This window comes from Vespula vulgaris, chromosome 24 (genome assembly GCF_905475345.1).
Source record: "Vespula vulgaris chromosome 24, iyVesVulg1.1, whole genome shotgun sequence".
In the NCBI taxonomy this organism is placed as follows: Eukaryota; Metazoa; Arthropoda; class Insecta; order Hymenoptera; family Vespidae; genus Vespula; species Vespula vulgaris.
In genome coordinates this window covers 2,668,366-2,684,788 of record NC_066609.1, presented here as the reverse complement: position 1 = coordinate 2,684,788, position 16,423 = coordinate 2,668,366, and the positions used below count along the sequence as shown (strand labels likewise).

The window sequence follows — 16,423 nt, the reverse complement described above, 5'->3', positions numbered from 1 at the left end:
TGTCAGACATATTGTATATTTCGTTACATACATAGCATTAATAATAGTTTTAATTTTTTTGTAATTTATATAGTGGCAGCTTTGTCATATCAAGAGATATCTTTACCAACCTAAAATATTAAGTATGGCTCCTACCATGAAAAACATGACTTGATGAAAATGAATAGGAATAAGCAAGTTGTAATTGACACAATATCGTGATACTGTATTGTATTGTGTGCTCTTTCAGAGAGTAGTTCTGTGATTAATCTTTACATCTTTTCAATTAAGGAATAAGAAATTCGCAATAATAGACAAAGAGTATATTTATTATATATATGATTCAAAGATGAATTCCGATACAAATATCACAAATCATAAATATCAAAAAGAACTTATTTACAATAAATTACTACCATATGCAAAGGATTTAGAAAATGAATCTCAAGTATTGTTATCTGAAATTAAAGGAAATTTAGGACGAGCTATTATGTACCGTGAAATGCAACCAGGATGTAGTTTCTGGACCACCAGATTATGCAAGTAAGGTTTACAATAGAAAATATAGTATATTTTACTCTTCTTCTTTGTAAATTATTCTTGAAAAGTTCATGTGTCCTAACACGTTTTTAAATATACATTCATATATATCATATTATATCTATAATATATTTTATCATATGGTAAAAGAGATATAACATATTTAACATTATCCCGAATCATATTATAAATTTAATTTATTAACATTTTATATGTTATTTTTATCTATTCTTATTAGCAGTTGGTCTTTTTATATTAACATTAATCTAAAAAAAAATATATATATATTTTTTGTTTAGATATATAAAGATATATGGTATGAAGTTCAGCAAAGAAGATCATATATACTTTATTAAATTAATGTATGAACTAATTATTATACCAAATCTTGATCCATTCTTAATCAACAAATTTGGGTCTACTTTAATTTTATTATTAAAGTAAGTATTCCTATAATTAGAGTTAGTTAAAGAAACTTGAGGAATTACTTAATAATTTAATTATTATTTATCACATGGATGATCTTTTTCTAGAAAGAAAGAATTACTTTCTCCAAATGATTTAGAACTTCCATGGAGACCTTTGTATGAGTTAAATCAAAGAGTACGAATGAGCGCAGAATCATCCATAGGAATGTTCCGTTACTTTCCATTTTTAGGATGCACATTAAACTCTTTAATACATTCTGCAAAAATTTATTTTCCAGTAAGAGAATTCTGTTTTTTAATATAAAAACTGAACAATAATTAAATGCGTGTACTTATGATTATTTTTTGTTTAGTTAAATGCAACGCAAGAAATCTTGGATGAATTGAGGCCTATGATATGTCCATTTGATGTAGTCACTATGTCTAATACCTTTAAAACATTAGAATATTTTTTACCAGTACACTTATCTCCAGAGTATCATTCATTTGGACACGAATTATGGTTCAATGAATTTATGACATTGTGGGAAGTCTGCCATAATGGACCACAATGGGAAAATGAAATAATGTGGTTAATGGCTAAATTAGCATTTGCAAATATTGGTTATATTAACTGGGAACCATATATACCTCTTATGTTTACCAGATTTGTGCGTTGTTTAAATTTACCTGTATCATATAAACAAACACAAAGCATTAAAAGTCATAAAATAGAAATGCTACCTATTGCTATATGGATAGTATCAGTTCTGGTAAAATACTATTTTATAGTAGATAAAAATACGAATAATTAGTGATAGTATTTTATAATAAATTTATTATTTCTCTAATATTTGCAGGGTAATAAATCCAGTGCACAAATGTATCTTGAAAAATTTCTGAAGACTATAGAAACATATTTTCATGCAGCGAATATCGGTAGATGGTCTGGAAAATTGAAAGAATTGCTTACAAAATTACCATACCGCTTTATTTTACGTGTTCATAAGTAAGTATATTAATTAAATAATAAATTAATATATAAATTTACCTGTTTTAAGGCAGTGCTTGATATAGATTGAAAACTGAAAAAGTACATTTTTTTATTAATATGCAATTGTAGAGAACGATACGCTAAGCCAACTTGGGAAACACCAATTCCTGATGAGTACAAATTAAGTGATGAAGATATTAACATTTTTGTTAAGAGTATGATGCCAGTAGCTATGACAGCAATGTTTAGCAAATTAAGTGCTAATGATACTTGTCATGCTTTACAACATCTTGCTACTATGAGACCTAGCTTAGTAATACCACAAGTTCTAGAGAGGATGTATTCTACATTAGATTCTCTTACAGAACCTCACAAACTTACAGCAGCAATGATTTGTATGGTAGCTGTAGCTAGACCCATGGTACAAGGATCTAGAAATATAAATAAAGGTAATATCATCGTGTTATGTAGTTATCATTGTGTTATTAGAATATTATTAATACTTTCTAATATATATATATATATTCTTATATATATATTCTTTTTTTTGTAGGATATACATATCCAGAAGGTCCAATGCACGTACTACCTCTTCTTTTTTCTTCTCTGCCAGGCATAGATCCAAATGATATAGGAAAGTGTTTTGTTACATTTCGTTTAATTTCTGTATATGCCATTATGATACCCATTGTGGATTCGTCTAGATCACCTGCAATAGCGGACGAAGAAGAGAGATTAATTTGTGAAACAACATCGCGTTTTGAAGATTTTATTTTGCAATTCTTAGATAGGGTTTTTACCTTCATAGATTGTAGTTCATTAGAATTTGTAAGACCTGAAAATCGTGCTGGTGATGGGAAGAGTAAATTAGAAACTACAGCAGAAACGGTGTTAGAAGGAGTGTGCTCGACTTTATTACTTAAAACTAGTAATGCAATTTTTCTCAGTGCTTTACATAAGTTACGTACATTCGTGACTGAACGTATTTTAGAAACAAAAATCGCTGGCCAACTAGTAGCTGTACTTTGTCGAATTTTTGTACGAGTTAATGGTCAGGATACACTACGTGCTCTAGTACCTTTATTATCTCAAACGATATTAGACATAATTAATGAAGGAGAGGATGTCATCAAAGAAGAAAATTTAGATAATCGTTTATTATATGCAATGCTTCTACTATCTGCAGTTGCTGAAACACCAGGTCATAATTTATTACCACATATAAATACTTTCTTGAAAGTTCTTGATCAAGTGTTATTGTTAAGATCGAGAGAAGGAAGCAAGCTTGCATGTCGCATACTTAAAAATTTGCTTACGTCATTATCCACTGTTATCTTCTGCCAATTCCGAACTGTCGAGAGGGATTACAATGATCCAGAGTATCCTTACACAAGAGATTGGGGTCAAGCAATAGATATTGACTCTTTACGCATTAAGTGGTACGTTCCTGGGAAAGAAGAAATTGCAACGATTCAACAAATATTCACCAAATATTTGCCGCAAGAAATAGAAAAATTACAAAAATACTGCCATGATTGGAATTCATTAACACGGTATGTTCCTTTTATAATTTTTATTAGTATTTATATATTTCTTGACAACATCTAAATGCAGAAATAGAAAGCCTCTGTGCTAACAAACAATTTTACCCCATTTTCCAGAAATCAAATGCAAAATGTTTTATAAAATATAACTTCTTGAACGTCTTTTTATATATGAAGTATTTAGACTAAAACTGCCTCAACTGATAACATAAATGGATAAATGACTATAGGGAGGAGCTGCTGACCAGTCTGAATATTGTAAGCAGTATTGTTGGAGGCTGTGAGTCTGTTTTACCATTGTGGAAAGAATCTCCACTTCCTGTCGTCGAAACATCTTTAGAATGGATACCATTTACTCCAACTCTTGGTATCACAGGAGAAATCGTTATGCCTGATGGAAGTAATGTGAGACGGTATATGACAGAGATCTTGAGTAATCTACAATATGTATTACTGAAAAATGCAGAAGATGATACAAAAAGTTTATTTGTTTTGGTGCAGGTATATATATTTATTTATTATTAAATGAATAATTAAGATATAACAGATCATTTCAATATATCAATGTATTTCAATCTGTTTTAGATATGGAATAGTTTACTATTGGGAAAGATGCGTTTATATGAAAGTTACGAAGGAAGACGTAAAAGTTTTCAAGCTGCACAGTGTATGTTGAATGATAAATTGGTGGGAAATAAAAAGCGTATAGGACCCGTTATATTAGAACGTGTTGATATTCAGCATGAAGCACGACTTCAAGTACAGTCTTACGTATTAACGGAAACTCATAAAAATATAATGTTAGAACTTCTAGCATTAGCCACTAGCAGATATGCCGATGTACGTTCGAAAGCACAATGTATTCTTTTTTATGGGCTTCGACACTTCCCATACTCATATACATTCATTGTCCCTCGTTTAATGGATATTTTGGCAAAAGATACTGACGAACATCATGATGCTTATAAGGTACAAAACTTTAATGATCAAGAAAAATAGTGATTTTCCACGTATTTATTCATTCTTTCCAAAAACAGGGAGTTCTATATATTTTATTTGGCCCACAACATGATCCTATTATGACCAAACGTGATTGGAATATGTTGCGATCTTTATGGCCAAGAATTGTTCTTTCCAAGCCGTCTGAGAAACTTTCAGTGATTCGATTAAAAGAAAATTTAATTGAAACTGTAAAAAATAATTTTCCAACTTATGTTATTACACTTGAAATACCAGATAGATGTTTGATTGCTGCATCTAAATTATGGAATACTTTTCCATATCCTACTTTAATGCAACTCGATGAGAATGAAATTCAACGTGGTTTACAAAAATTGAAAGAACACTCTGAATCTAATTTAGTAGCATATCATGGACTTTTGGATGATTTATTAAATGCCATTTTAGAAGAAAATCTTCATTGGAGGCATAGATTAATGTCAATGAATTTTATAAAAAGCTTGGTTCATCCTGAACAAATATATTCACCTAAAATAGTGCGATATTTTTTAGAAGCATTGATTCATGATTCGTTAGAAGAAAGAAAAATTGCAATCCGCACAGTAATTTATATGCTTAAGCAACAAAAAAGAAAACATCCAAAGGTATTGTTAATATTTAACAAATGTATATCATATAGTAAAATTACTTGAAAGATTCATATAGGATATGTTTTGTTGTAGATAACTATTGATATAAAGGAAGAACGCGAAAAAGAATTATTATTTACAGATAAATTTAATGTTGCGATACCTGGAAAAAGGGCAGACAATGCGTGGTTGCAATATGACTACGACACACGTCCGTTGACATCAGAACAATGGAATGAACCAAGATTTGTTCATCAACCATACACTGGCTATTATATATGGCCAAAAAAATTAGAGGTTTATGCACCATCGTCAGAACAACCAAGTTTTGATCCTAAAATTCGTAAATTAACAGATCATGAGATGGAGATTGAACGTTTCTTTAACGATCCTCAGAATGTGGAAAAACTGATTAAATTCTATAGTATTGAAGAGAAAAAGGATAAGGATAAATTTAACGTTTACAAATGTCTCCTATTTAAAAGTATTTTTCGCAATCTTGGGATTATTCCCTTAAAACACTTTTTGCCACATTTGCGTAAATTAGTTACAGATAAGCAAGAAAGTAATCAAAGATGTGCTGCAGAAATTACTGCGGGTATAATCAGAGGTGCAAAGCATTGGCCGTTTGAAATGACTTGTGAAATGTGGAATGAACTGTTACCAATTATAAGAACAGCATTAAGTAATCTAGCAGTGGAAACTGTTGTAGATTGGAGTACATGTTTTGCAACTGCCCTACAACGTAGAGATCCAAATAGACATCACTGGTTTTTAGAATGTTTGATGGAAGAACCTCCTTTAGGAGAATCTGAATCATCTTTTGTAGAATGTGGCCGTTTGTATGCTTTACAAAGAACTCTCAGTCAACAATCATGGCGTGTTTCTCAATTAATGCAACGTTTACTTATCCGCTTAGAGAATAGATTATTAACAAATCCGTTTAGAAATTTAAGGGAACGCTTAGGATCGTTATTAGTTACTGTATTTGAAGCAGATCTCAGATTTCCGAACTCCTTTGCGAATCAAGCAACGCCCCGAGCACAACATTTTATGGATAAAATAATTCCAAAATTGCAATTACTTGCTCAAGACACTATAGCATTGATTAGCAAGGAAGAACACTCTCTAGCCTCAGACATGGCTAATGTTAATTTTAATGATTCCATCAAAAATTCTAAATTGGATGTAAACGAACGCGAAGCAGCAATCAGATTGCTTAAAATTATTTGCAGATGGATTATAGGTAGTGTGTTTAGATCGCAATATGGAACATTACCTGGATTTTACGAATTATTCCCTATTATTTGCCAAATGGAAAATTATGAAACTGATGAAGAATTAACCAAAATTTGTTCCGAAACGTTAGCTGTACTTGCACAAACAGTTACATTACCAAGCGATATGCCAATAGCTTTAGATGCAATTGTAAAAATGTCCAAACACTTATCATGGTGGGCAAGAGCTACTTGTTTGGAATTTCTTCAAGTTTTAATCTTTTATAACATGAGTATTGTGCTAAGCAAAGATGAATGGGTTAATTGTATCAAAGAAGTTGTTTTAAATTTATTGGAAGATAACCGCTTAGAAGTACGAGAAAAAGCTGGACATGTTCTTGGCGGATTATTACATTGTGCATTCATTCCAGAACAAAAGGCTTTACTAGTACGTATGCATATAATTAAATAAAGAAATATAATGTATATTTCAATTAAAGTCATAAAAAATATCAAAAGTTATAAATGTAGTATAATTATAAAATTTCAGGAGAAATTTAAATTGAAAGCAAAAACAAAATTGCATAAAAAATGTGCAATATACAATAAAACAGAAGCAGAAAGGAATGCAAATTTGGATGCAATACGTTTGCGACATGCAGGTGTTCTAGGACTTTGTGCATTTATTCGTGCACATCCATATGATATACCAAATTATTTGCCGCCTGTTTTTGAACATCTTGGTCTTCATTTAAATGATCCTCAACCTATACCAGTTAGTATATTTGAAAAAATAAAAACAAATAATTATTGTTTTTCAAAGATATATTAATAAAATTCTAAATACATTGTTCATTTTTAGACAACTATAAGAAAAACACTTGGCGATTTTAAAAGAACACATTATGATGGATGGACCGGTGTGAATGGACATGCACAGCATTTTACAGAAGAACAATTGGCTGTGCTGCAAGATTTATCAGTACCACCTTCGCATTATGCGTGACTGAGAAATAAAGTTTAGTATATTCTCTCTCTTTATATATATATATATATGTATGTATGTATGTATGTATATATATGTATATATATATATAATATAATATAATATAATATAATATAATATAATATAATATATATTTTCTTTTTAATATTGAAAGAAACTTTAATGAGAAAGTAAAGTTTACAATTACGGAAGTCTTACTGAAACTAATGATATAAATTATACCTTATACTTACTTAATTATAAAAAAGTGGTGTTGTGTGCTACAAAGACATGTTGTTTCTATCTGGCTTTGTTTATATTTATTCAAATAAATTGATATCAGATCACATATTTTCCATTAAATCATCACAAACTTACAATTCATTATGATGTTCTTATTTATATTTATATCAAGAAAATATATTTCAAATCCTTAAATAATTTTCTGTGTGGAAATAAAGATTAGTTATTATCGTTATCCGTAACTTTAGTTATTATCGTTATCAGTAACTTTAATTGTATCTTCTAGTTATTATTCTTTATTATAAATTTTCATTCATTATGATATATGGTTATTTAATACATTTTTTTAAAGATATAAAAAATTTTGCATATTCATATCCTATAAAATTAGATTAAAAACTATAAAAATTAAACTTTGACTTTTATTGAAAAAGTTTTATTTTGAATTTTGACGAGTGATACACTTTATTTCCCAATGGATAAGTTTAAATATATCATTTTCGATTACTTTATAATTATCTAAACTATTTGAAACATGCGTGGAATAACTTGTATCTAAACAATAGCATATTTATTTAAACATTTCATAGCTCGAAACACTCGTTAAATACGAAACAGAATTAAATCAATATTTAAATAGAATTATATTTTTGATAATTTTAAATTTATTTAAACAATATAAAAGTACACGGAGTTAAATAAACTAATATTTATACAATAGTAAATTCAGTTAAAGCTGTTCATCACCTTTCGCTCGAAGCGTGTGTGGCTTCAGTGATAGATATAAACAAAATATGAATAACAAATCAAACGGTGATCGTTATCCCCACCACGCGTCTATCCTATCGGTATATAAGCTTGTGGTTATACTCCTCTCACTCGTACATAATAATTGTTTTCGCGTAGGTAGGGTAAATAGATTAGCGACTGTGAACTCGCACTTTTCAGTCTCTCACATGTGTATTTTTTTTTTTTTATAGCAACGTTCGTCTCGCAACGATCCGTTCTAAATAATACATCGGTACGCATTTGTTCACAATATATACGCATTTTTAATTTTTATCTGTCAAATATTGACGAAAAACGTTGTTTATACAAAAGATATTTATTTTTCCGATTTCTTTTTGTCATAATAAATATTATATCAAGACGAATTAATCAGCATAAAAATTTATTATTATTATTATTATTATCATTATCATTATTATTATTATTATTAAACACTAGCTAACATCGTTCCTTGTTATGAACAATTACATTTATAAGAAAATCATTTCAAATAATCTTTCATCAAAAATATATTTTTTATTTACTATGATTCAATGAAATGTCAATCATTGAACTTTTTGAAATTGTCGGGTGTTATTTAAAACGGTGTGCTTTAATATTTGGAGTTTTTTCTTACAATTCATCGGCGGTGACATAATGCTTTGGTATAGCTCGAATTTAAAAAAGAGAAGAAAAATGCATATCTATATATGTTATGCGTAAAAAACGCATATTAAATTATATAACAACGGTCAGACTCGGCGGAATTATACCATCTAAGATTATTAAAGACTTCTAGAATTTTTGTAATGCTTTTTGGGAATATAAATCTACGTACTGGATTTAAAGACAAGGCATTTTCTTTTCAAACATCGTCCTTGTTTTTAAGTGATTCGTAAAAATCTATACCGTATTCATTATGTGATCGAGATTAAAGGGGAAAATGAAGAAGACAAAATTTATAATGGCAGTAACAACGAACTTTGAGAAGACTAATATATCGCTGTTTTACAATGATTTATTCGAATGATTGAACAAGGTAACAAAATATTTTTTTCAAAATTATCCAAAGGTGAGCAATTTTAGCTAGAAGATATAATCAATTGAGGTCAGAAAGGTTATCGAAGGGCCATCGATGGATGCAAAATGTAGATCATAGTGGAATTTTTCCTTAAACAAACGAATATTTCTTCGAGCAAAAGAATATTTCATCAAGGAATTTTCTTAGAGTCCGTTTTTTATATTCTCGAAAAAAGTCGACGTAGATTTCGTCAAGAAGAGAAAACAAAAATTAATTATAATGCTGATAGTGTTCTGAGATATCGAACTAATGATAATTTGGATAGCACCTATTTAGAAAATTATAGATACGATAACAGTATTTATTTCTTTATTATATTGTATTTAGTTATTATTATTTTAACAGATAAAATTAAGAATGATAAGAAAAATCTTAGAGAGATTAACGATGATTTTAAAAAAAAAAATCCGTTGATCGATGCTGGAGTAGAAGAAGAAGAAAAAAAAAATAAAGAAGAAGAAGTTGAAGGTGAGGGTAAAGATTATGAGCCCACGCTCGTTTATGATTCAATCGACGATAGATTTTATTTCGACAATGATGATTTCATAGATAAATTGAATTCTATTTGAAATGATATTGATATCTGGCCGATCGTTGATTTAGCATATCTCGATTTGAATTCGAAAATACTTAACACGATGTATCATAAGAATGAAGTTAAATGAATGATCGAGACCAATAATAATAATATAAAAATAACAGAAACTAATATTGAGAATAAAAATGATTATGAGAGTGGAAGATTTACTCATGAATTGAAAAATGAGTTCAGAAAGAATTAAAATAAAACTAAGGGAGGCTTAATTTTCAAAATGATAAATCTGCAGGCACGATCAAAAGATTTATTGTTTGTCAAGATAATAATGTTACTCCTGAAATAATTTTAAATTATATCAGAAATATTAATTCCACATTTACGTCACAGTGTCATTGTTATTCCATCGGTTTAAAATAAGTAATTATTCAATATAATTAAAAATAGTATAGAAATTATGAATTCTATGTTCCAAATTATTCGTTATAATATGACATGTACTTATAAAATATTCATAATCTTTAATATTTTTTAGAATCAGGATGAATTAATTAGCAGTGTAGCGCGAACTCTCTTGTTAATAATTTTTACTAGGCATTAAATTAAATTAATGGAAGAAAATCCATATAGGTAATATGTATTTTCATATATATCGTCAAGTATTTTCATATTATCCATTTTATTATCTTTCTTCTTCTGCGAGTGCGCTTGTGTGCGTATGTATGTGTCAATTAAATGGACGGCAATACGTGTGCAAGCATGTGTGTGTGTGTGTGTGTACTATTCTTAAGTATAACTTAGACTTACAAAAAGAAATATTAAAGCTGTTCATCACCACTGGTTTTATAATGATTTATGCTATCAAGAAGAACATGTGTAATTATTGACCATCGTTTTAAAAACGAAGACTTAATCTATGACTTTACTTTCTCGAATTTTTGAAAAAGCTTTTTTATTAGTGCATAAACTTCTGGAAAAAATATCAATCAAAAAATATCACAAAATTATTAACATGATTTTTTTCTAAGAGAATAAAGCTTCTTCAAAAATTCGAAAAAGTAGTATCTTAGATTAAATCTTTATCTTTAAAATGAGACTTTGTTCATAAAAATTGATCAAAAATTAGCCATCTTCTTCTTGATGGCGTAAACGATTATAAAATCAAGGTTGATGGACAGTAACTTAAACGATAAACGGTTCAGAACACCTATTAAACGTAAAATAATTTTTATTTATTTCCTGTTAGACTTAAATTTTAAAATGGGGGTTGTTGGCTATGTGTAATGTCAACAGAAATAAACTTTCGATTAACTTTCACGGTTATTGGATTAGTTTTCCTTTGCATTCCAACAAGTAAACATTGAAGATCTCTCAAGATATCTTTCCTGCAAATATCAACGAAGACTTAAAGTAAGTATATTATACATTTCTTGAATAATTTATACAATTTCTTATTATAACAAACAGGTACCGATTATTTTGTTTGTATTGCGATGTAATCGAATATTGCTAAAATAAAATATCACGAAGTAGAAGCAGTGTTTGTTTGTCTGCGATTTAAACAACAAATATTTTTTTATCGACTGTGTGCAATGCATATCTTATAGCAATGCAATCCTTAGAGTCAATATTTGTTCGCAGTCTTTTTGCTTTTTTAATATTCTCACAGACTGTCTTTATAAAAGATAATAGAGTTATGCAAAGTAAATTCAATGACCCTCCGTTAATAAATAACTACCGCAAATTAGAGTCAATGCATCATTGAAAAAAAATCTCAATCAATTTCGACGTCGATCTACCTCATTTTCAACCAACTACGAATCATCCACCTTCAATTTCAATCTAAATCGTGGATGTGTTTTGAAGTCATCGCAGAACTTCTTAAGTAGTAAGTAAATATTTAAGTTTCTCCGATCACTCAATCATGTCAAAGATGAAAGATCCAAATCGGCACAAGTAATGATTAGTTGTAATTAATTAACAGAAGAGCATTGAGTGACCACGCGTCTTTGAATTCGAAGATTTACTCGTGAATTAGGAATCTTATTTTTTGATTTATTTATTGATTGATTTATTTAATCAAGATAAGATCTTCTTGTTCAAACGCGTTTGTAATTGTTTTAAATTCTGAGTAAATTTAAATTTAATTCAACATTTTAAATTCTGTCTTTAAAACTTTTAATGTATTTTTAAATATTTTTCTCGTGGAAATAGTAAAGAATCGATATTCATAAGTTCTAATAAAAAATGAACAAGAAGATATTTGCGATGGATAATTTCTGGATTATAAGCGAAACTCTGTATGATTTTCTTATAATAATTAATATACTTGCTTGCAAGAAAATGCGTCTAAAAGTTCTCCATTAAAATCATAGCTACGAAACGTATAAGATATGGCAATTATGGGGATTATTGAAAATGCACTAAATAAAGATACACATAAAGCACGAACAAGCACAATGAGATGTATCAAGTTCTCCAAGTTTCGTCACGCGTTACTAAAATAATATTTCTTTAGACTAGTATTCAAAATTTTTAATTTTTTTTTATTTTTCTAAAATTAAATTAAATTAAGTTCAAAATTTTATTTTTCATATAAGTAATGTACATATATATTATACATATTCTTTTTCTTTTCTTTATTTTTTTTCAACTAGTTCCAAGTAGTGAAAATTTGAGAAGAAATAGTTAATAAATAAGACTGTTTTATTAATATTTAAACAATGTATGAACTATGATTAATTAATATTTAAATAATAGGACATTCTTAACAACATTATAAAGATCGTAAGATACGATTAATATAAAATAAATTTTATTTTATTTTTTGACGAACATAAACTAACATTTTATAATTATATTTAACGAATTAATTATAATTATATTAACCAATTATAATTAACTACTATTTAAACGTTACAACATTTTTAGTAACATTACAAAGATCAAATACATATACTATCATATACTACCGATTAATATATATTATCGATTTAAAATTGATCGTGTTAAATACAGATCGGTTTAGATTTTTGTACGGGAGGTCATAAATGGATTTTCAAATGCAGTAACTTCCCCATGATGAGATCTGAGCCGATATATTTTACATTGTTAATCACACTTCAATAGATAAATAAATTGGATTGAAAAATTCTAAAATAATTTCTTAAAGAAATACACAGAAAATTTTTTTATCGCACTTATGTTCGCCATCATAGCTACATTTTTCCTATTTATTTTTATTTATTTTTATTAATTATTGTTTATTATTATATATGGATGGGACCCATGAATGAAGCTCATGAATGTGGTTTTTGGACGGGCTGCTATCTCAGTATCGTATAAAGCTCTCGTATGAAACTGTTGAGAATAGCCGTTGTGGGCCTTTGGGCGGATTTTCTTTTTTCAGTAGTACGCAAAAATCAAACTCGACTTTGATACTCTGATTTTGCTCGAATGGAACGATCTTCCAGTTGTCCATCCCTAGTTTTGAATTTCATGGTTTTCACGCTCGCAGTCGTGGCTTTTTTTCTTCTTTTTCTCTTCTTTTCTTTTCTTCTCTTTTTCTTCTTTTTTTTTTATTCTTTTCTTCTCTTCTTCTTTTATCCTTTTTTTATTCTAGACTAGATCATTATGGGATCAATCATCGAAGTATGGATTACTGGTGGAATGAATGGTCGGCGATATTTCGGTATATCGATGAAAGTCTGATATATCATCTAGAAGATCGATTAGTCATTGTAGGATTAAATTTTCACATGGAAACTTATCTCCGTATTATATGTAGAGAAACTGTCTCCTTTCTTTCGTACTGGTAGAATAGAGAGAACACTCACGCATGTGTCAGCAGGTACAGGCATGAGTGTTCGCGGACATGATTAAATTCTATCGTGGACTTTGTTTTATTGTACGAAAGTCAGACGATCGTGTTTAATAGTATGTTTAATAGTATGGTTATTGAAACTTCTGATATTGTGACGATCCTTCTATTCGTAAGCAAAGAGCGGATCTCCTCCAGTTAGCATTGAGAGCCAAAATTCTCGAAAAATGGCATATAAACCTGGTATCATGGATTTTAGAATAGGGTCATCGTCAGTCCGTGAGTCTCCAGAGATAACAATCTCCACGTGGATCGATAGTACTTGCGATATATCGAGATATTATGAGATACAATATTTACCGAGCAAATAGTTGCATATTTCAAGAATATCTTTTCAATCTAATTCCAACTAAACATTAAAGTACTTACATTTTACATTGCTAATCATACTTCAATAGATAAATGGATAATAAAATTCTAAAATAATTTCTCAAAGAAACGTACAGAAAATTTTTCTATCGCACTTATGTCTGCCATTATACCTACATTTTCCTATTTATTTTTATTTACTCTTATTAATTATTATTTATGAATCTCAGGTGAGACCTATAAATAGGGCACATGGCTTTTGGATGTAAACCCTTGGGCAAGTTTTCTTCTTTCTATACTCGAGGATGATACTCGGTTTTAAATCTCTGGTTTTTCTCAAGAAGGTCTTAAGAAAGTCTTCAAGATATCTATTTCTTGTTTTTTATTCCATCGTTTTCACGCGTGCGTTCTTAATTCCATTGCATCTTCTAAATTCTTTTCTTTTTTTTCTTTTCACCATTAGAGCATCGAGGAATCGTTTTCTCGCCCAAGGAAGACCTTTTTATCAATCAAAGACCGTTTCATCATCATGTTTGTGATATTTAGATTTTTACACATGTTTAAAAAATCTGTCTAATGGAAATGTAAAAGGACTTCTTTTCTCGCATTCGGGTAAAATAGAAAGATACTCACGCGTGTGTCGATTGACACAGGCGTGCGTATTCTTGGCCGCGATTAAGTCTAAGCTTAGCTCCGATGTACTCACTTATTCATATGTATGTTTCCGAGACACTTGCGTAAACATTTTCGAGTGCAGTAGGATTTAATCTTGGATCCCGAAATAATTGTCACGAAAGCATGATCACTTATATTCAATTGGTGATTGAAGTTTCCAATGTTGCGATTATTGAGCTATATGTAAGTCGATTTCCGAATATGCGATTACGCTCAGGTTTGCAATTTTAGTATTTGAGACCTGGCTTCTCATGGAGTGATAATTACCCCGTTGCTTTAGTTTTGTTATAATAATAATATTATTACTAGTAGTAGTAAATAAAAAAAAAATATTTATCTGCAATCTACTGATATTGTTCTTAGTTTTTATATGTTATTTATTTTATCGCAAGTAATATCAAGTTAATGGCTACTTAAATAACTATATGTATAAGTTTAACTAAATACAAAAAATATAAAGTTTGTACAATTAACAAACACTTTTCAATTAATCTATCTTCATTAAAGTATATAATCTGCCATATCGTTTTTTTTTTTTGCTTTCATCAGATATAATACTATTTTTATTGCGATATAAATATTTCTTTCATTAGCTCGATTGTTAGATTATGATTGAGACTAGCCCATAGACCGGTGATACACAAGCGCATATAGGAGTTGTGTTTCTCTATTACGTTTGTAATTCATATTTTGTCCATACATGTCGCTAAAGTCGTATGTGCTATGAGCGAAAAGTTGTGACATCCTTAAAGGACTTCTCTTCCCATGAGTTTGCAAGTTTTAAATGAATTTTTTAAATTTCTAAAAAAGTGATATTATGTGCTACAAAGAAATGTTGCTTCTACCTAGCTTTGTTTATATTATATCAAATCAATTGATATCAGATCACATATTTTTAATTAATTGATCGCAAATATATAATTTATTTGATTTTATCAAAAAAAATATGTTGCAAATCCTTAATTAAATAATTTTTTCTATGGAAATTAAGATTAGTTATTGTTATTATTCATCAGCAATTTGTCATAGATATTTTATTATGAATTTTGGTTCATTATAATATATGCATGTTAATAAATAAAAATTTTACACGTCATGTCACATGAAATTGAAAAAATGTATGCATATCGTTATTGCATAAACTCAGATTTCCTATGGCATTTGTACCTCTTTAACTTTTTTCTTTTGTGCTCAATTTTAAAGATATTTTAAGTTCATGAATCGATGAAATAAAAGATGTCAATTTAAATGGAAACTTTTATATATATTTGTAATTTTATCTTCATAAACTATAATATGCAATTTGTAAAATGTGAAATTACTTATAGAAAGACCACCCTCATAATCATCTCTATATCATGTGACGAAATCATAATAATATGAATAATTATAAGTTTTAGCCATTATTACACAAATGAAAATGAGATGGAACTATTTCAAGTAATATAGTACTTACAGTTTACTGAGACATATCGTTTTTATTCACACATTGTATAATGTGTATTAATTACACCATTATATATACCCGCGTACTAAAAACTTATGTATTATTATTATTATTATTATTATTATTATTATTATTATTATTAATTAGCTGACGCGTAACAATGTATTACTAGCACAATATAAATTTGACATAATTTTTCGAATGCATTAATTTTTGCTATACTGATAATA

General features: G+C 28.8%; 1 protein-coding gene across 2 annotated transcripts; it reads left to right on the top strand.

The window, feature by feature from the left end:
* Positions 1-112: 112 nt before the first annotated feature.
* On the top strand, positions 113-7,639 carry LOC127072269 (proteasome activator complex subunit 4B-like). Of its 2 annotated transcripts, XM_051012574.1 has the most exons (13): positions 115-522; positions 819-959; positions 1,053-1,224; positions 1,301-1,699; positions 1,787-1,935; positions 2,050-2,369; positions 2,474-3,473; positions 3,695-3,965; positions 4,050-4,433; positions 4,502-5,068; positions 5,147-6,718; positions 6,821-7,045; positions 7,133-7,639. In XM_051012574.1, exons 1-13 carry the CDS (start codon positions 329-331, stop codon positions 7,274-7,276), a joined length of 5,538 nt encoding a protein of 1,845 aa, XP_050868531.1. In that variant the 5' UTR covers positions 115-328; the 3' UTR covers positions 7,277-7,639. The 2 variants fall into 2 exon arrangements, with proteins under 2 accessions (XP_050868532.1, XP_050868531.1); XM_051012575.1 differs by lacking the exon at positions 7,133-7,639 and having other exon boundaries at positions 113-522; positions 6,802-6,942.
* The last annotated feature ends 8,784 nt before the right edge of the window (positions 7,640-16,423 follow it).